This window comes from Limanda limanda, chromosome 6, assembly GCF_963576545.1.
Source record: "Limanda limanda chromosome 6, fLimLim1.1, whole genome shotgun sequence".
NCBI lineage: Eukaryota > Metazoa > Chordata > Actinopteri > Pleuronectiformes > Pleuronectidae > Limanda > Limanda limanda.
In genome coordinates, this window is record NC_083641.1 from 30,322,497 (window position 1) to 30,327,705 (window position 5,209).

Below are 5,209 nucleotides of genomic sequence, written 5' to 3' on the forward strand. Positions count from 1 at the left end.
GCGGCCTCCCGCCTTCTCTCAGCAGGGATCTTTGCATAAAATGTAAATCATCATCATCAACGTCCTCATTTTCAAACAAGCCCCGCCCCCGATACATTTAAAAGATTTCGTCATGAGCAAAGATTTTTTTTTTTTTTTTTTTTTTTTTTTAAGCTTCTGTTTTTCTTTGTTTTCATTGTTGTCGCCGTCGTGGTCGTCATGGTGGCGGTTGTTGTTGTGGTCGTTGCTGAACAGAGGGAGTGTTAAAATGGGAGTTCGCTCCTCCTCCTGCGGGGGGCGCTGCAGGCTATGAGCCGTCCTGCTCTGTGACGTCGTCCTGCGGCTGCTCCTGCTGCTCCAGGTTCATGGTCGGGCTCCGGGAGGTTTTCAGCAGCTTCTCGTCCAGGTCGTGCAGCGACGGCTCCTTGTACATGCACACTGCAGGAGGGGGGGGGGGAAACAGAGCGCTGTTAACATCGGGAGAAATCACTTCTTCACGTCTTATTCAACAATCGTTAAACACAGTCCAGATGTAAAGACTCTCAGAGCAGCGTCAGCAGCAGTTTCCCTTGTGAACCACCAGGGGGCTGTAAACCGTCACCACCAGCCGGACCAGCCACATCGCAGACTGTGATAATTAATAAAGATGGACGCCATGACGGCTCCTCCATGTTAGCAGACGGGACCTGGACCAACTAAAACTCAATTAGACTTTTAGACAATTAGTTAAATAAACGTTTGTCAAAGATGTTTTCTGACATTTCAGGTCGTTCTTATCTCTCTGATGTTTGTGAAAACAGGGCAGGGCGTCATGAGTAGGGTTGCAAAGGGGCTGAAAGTTTCCAGTAAATTTCCGGAAACATTCCGGAAACATTCCATGGGACGTTTAGCTCGGGAATTTTGAAGAAAAAAAGAAATATGCAAATTAAACACTGAGCAAATAAAACATCATTCAAAACTCTATTTTAAAGATGTATGGAACGTTGAGTTTCAACCCTCCACTGGTCATTCTTCCATCACATGCACAGATAACTCCCAGCATGCTTCACTCTACAGCAGGGCTATTGTTTGGCTAACTATTTATATCTCTGGCATTGCATTAGTGTTTTTTTACAAACTTGTTTCTCATCTTATTCTACAGAACAATGCCACGTGCACTCTCTCATGTGTGGAGACATTTCACCTCATCCAATGTAGAAGGAAAGGCTGTGTACATTTGCAAATACTGTGCAAAGACCTATGTTAAGAATGACACAACGATGCAGAAGCATATAGTCAAGTGCCCAAAGTTTCCTCAGGGCTCAAATCAGCCTATGACACAACAAAATGTTTATATTAATGTCTGTATATGACAAGGTAAATACAGTTAGTATAAATTACCCACAACATTTCCAGTTTATTCCCGTTAATTCCTGTTAATTCCTGTAGATTCCCGTTAATTCCCGTATATTCCCGTTAATTCCCATGGAAAGTTTCCAACTTTGAATATTCCCGGAATTTTGCAACCCTACTTAAAATGAAATAAAACAAAACAAAAACACAGGACGAGTCCAGAAAACCTCCAACGGAAAGTGAAGAGAAGGATCCTACCACTACTACTACTACTACTATAACTACTACTACCACTAGTACTACTACTACTATAACTACTACTACCACTAGTATTACTACTACTATAACTACTACTACTAGGCTGTGTACATCTGCAAATACTGTGCAAAGACCTATGTTAAGAATGACACAACGATGCAGAAGCATATAGTCAAGTGCCCAAAGTTTCCTCAGGGCTCAAATCAGCCTATGACACAACAAAATGTTTATATTTATGTCTGTATATGACAAGGTAAATACAGTTAGTATAAATTACCCACAACATTTCCACTTTATTCCCGTTAATTCCTGTTTATTCCCGTTAATTCCCATGGAAAGTTTCCAACTTTGAATATTCCCGGAATTTTGCAACCCTAGTCATGAGTGACAGCTGAGACCAACTACATATTGGTCCGTGGACCAATATGTAAAGTAAAGATTTCTTTTTTGCGAGACAACATTACTTAATATTTCTTCATTTGGATGATCTGTGTAAATATCACAGATTTATATGATGTGATTTTATTGCAGTGACTCTGGTTCTTTCGACTCAATTTACTTATGATCACATTAACGTACAGATGTGTTTGTTTATGTGGCTCATGAATTAAATTCACAGGTACATACGTTTACATGTTTTGAACGTATATGATCAGAAACGTGTGCAGAAGGAGGTGGAGGAATGAGAGGTGGAGGGGTTTAAGGTGAAGGACGAGTCGTGAGAGGAAGAGGAGAAGATGGACGGGGGGACAGGTGGAGGTATTTTTAAATGAAGGTGGGGGAGGAGGGGGGGGGCAGAGCAGCAGAAAGCAGAGCCCAAGCTTCATGTTGCCTGTTAAACCTCCATCTGTGATATTAGAGCTTCACTTTGACCTCCAGCTCGGAGGAGGACGACCTTCGCCTCCAAGATCCTCAGCCACCGGTCCCTTCCTAACAGCGCTGCCCCCGGTGGCCGAGCGCTGTAGTGCACAGCTCAGTCTCACTGCAGTTAAACAGCCTCAGGTCAGTGGGACCACACAGTCAGAGCTATACATGTGTGGCTGCAGGGGGCGCTGTTTGAATCCGTCCTGAACACCGGGCGAGCTCAGTTGTTAGCGTAGTTAGCATGTGTTAGCTCGTAGGGAAAACTCAGCTTGTTGACTCTGAACGTCCTGAAGAGTTCAAAGGAAAAAACTGATAATTCAGCGTCGGCATTAAATAAATTACATTGAATCTTTTTCAAACTTTCTCTGAAGCTTCCAAATAAAATCCAGTCATTTGATCACATGAAGAGAAAGTGTACAGACAGAAACTGACATGACGTGGTTCCTTCTTCCTGCTCAATGTGCCTCGGACTTCACGTGACATGGAACGAGCCGGAGTCAAGGACCTTCTCTGAACATGTGAGGGAGGAGAGGGACAAACATATCTGTGGCTCAGGGGGTAAACCGGTCGTCCTCTAACCAGAGGGTGAGGGTTCGATCCCGTCTGGAATTCAACTCCACTGTGAAGTTTCTTTCTTGTTTTTATTTGTTTATTTGTTTTTATTTCCCTTCGGGGATGAATAAAGAACTCTATCTATCTATCTATCTATCTATCTATCTATCTATCTATCTATCTATCTATCTATCTATCTATCTATCTATCTATCTATCTATCTATCTATCTATCTATCTATCTATCTATCTATCTATCTATCTATCTATCTATCTATCTATCTATCTATCTATCTATCTATCTATCTATCTATCTATCTATCTATCTCTTAATGAAGAACCTTGTAACCGATGCTTTGAACGAATTATTGTTATAGATTCATCTGAAGAAACGTCTGAAAGAAAAATCGTATATATTCACCTTCGATGGGTCGTGGGACGAAGTGCGAGCAGGGTTTGGTTTTCTTCACCCGGTTTCCCTTCATGATGAGGCCGTCCTTGTTGAGGCCGAGGAACCAGGCCCGGCCCGACTCGTGCTGCCGGTACAGCGTGGAGGAGTAGATGACGTAGTAGTTCTCAAACACGGACTCCTTGAACTTACACTCTGCTGTGAACACATCCTGGCAAACACACACACACACACACACACACACACACAGAGAAAACAAATTTGTATTTACCGTAAATCCACTGTAGGAATTTTATTTTGAAACAGGAAGAGACAGAAACAGCCTCTGTCCTGAGGACTTGTTTGTTTGTAACACACTTGATACTCATGACTCTATACATCAGTTCAGAGTAAACCTGCTGACAAACAAACAGGTGACAACAGACAGTCAGTTGATGTAGAGCAGCAGTGAGGGATCATGGGAGTTGTAGTCTTCTTCCCTCAGTGTTAATCAAACACAAGCATCTGATTCACTGCGGTAAAAACAGTGAATAAAGCAGCTTCCTGTTAAAACTCTGCGTTTCTCTATCTCGTCTCTGATTGGCTGAGAGTCGAGCTGCCGCTAACGCAAGCTACAGTGGCTGAGGGGTAGAGTGGTCGTCCTACAACCAGAAGGTCGGGGGTTCAATCCTCCTAATGTAATGTCAGGAAAACCTGACGACAACATTCTAACCAGAGAGCGAAGGAAAGAGGGGAGAAGAAGAAGTGGAGCTGCAGAAACAGAGAGAATAAAAGATGGATGCTGCTTCTCTCTGCAGGCTGCATCACTTATGATTCACATAAACACTGTTACCACAACACAGACTCACACCGCTGCTGGGTGTACTGTGTACTGCACAGCTGATACACACACAGCTGATACACACACAGCTGATACACACACAGCTGATACACACACAGCGGATGTGTCACTACTCTTTCTGTTTCAGGCTCAAATCCTGATCAACGACTCTAAAATAAAGATGGCCAACGCGTCTCCACTTCCTCCAGAAATGAAGCCGAAACCTCCCAGGATACGAACGCTGCCCTCTGGTGGTGACGTCTGCAGTATCAAGTCAGTCTCAGCTGTCAATCATGACGTCACGGCCGCTACTATCTCATGATATAATTCATTAAACCAAACTAAATCTGAAGGATTCTCGGAGCGTGACCCGATCCTGGACGAGTGGAGAGAAGAGAACAGACTCCAGGATCCAGATGGAACAGAAGGAGCCGATCACAGTTTATTAAGAACTATTAAGACTAGTGTGATATGAGAATCACAGAGTTTCCTGTTCCTTTCTCTTTCTCCTGCTGCACACAGAGTGAAGAATGGTGTTTAAAGTTTCATGGAAGGAGCAGACATGAATAATGGATGGTGGATGGACTCACTGAGGAGGAGCAGCTGCACTCTGTCTTCACTGCAGACTGATCCACTCTGCTGGTTCATTATTATTATTATTATTACTGGTTTCAAACACACGGTTTCTGAAAATGAATCTTTTAGTGTCTTACAATTAGGGTTGCAAAGTTTAGCTCGGGAATTTGGGGAATTTTGAAAAAAATAAATAAATACGCAAATTTAACGCTGAGCAATAAAAACATGATTCAAAACTCTATTTTAAAGATGTATGGAACGTTGAGTTCCAACCCTCCACTGGTCATTCTTCCATCACATGCACAGATAACTCCCAGCATGCTTCACTCTACAGCAGGGCTACTGAGGCCTGCTGTAGAGTGAAGGACTAGTCAGGAAAGTTTCCATGATATTACTGGGAAAATATATTAGCATGCTGAT

The 5,209-nt window shown here is 43.0% G+C and overlaps 1 protein-coding gene across 1 annotated transcript in view; it reads right to left on the bottom strand.

The window, feature by feature from the left end:
• Window positions 1-286: 286 nt before the first annotated feature.
• The window catches only part of LOC133004007 (fibroblast growth factor 12-like), a 13,923-nt gene continuing 9,000 nt past the window's right edge, over window positions 287-5,209 (bottom strand). Inside the window, exons 4-5 of the mRNA XM_061073865.1 lie at window positions 3,406-3,604; window positions 287-417 (exon numbers count right to left, since the gene is read on the bottom strand). Of these exons, the coding sequence (XP_060929848.1) occupies window positions 287-417; window positions 3,406-3,604 (330 nt within the window). The remainder of the gene's footprint in view (window positions 418-3,405; window positions 3,605-5,209) is intronic.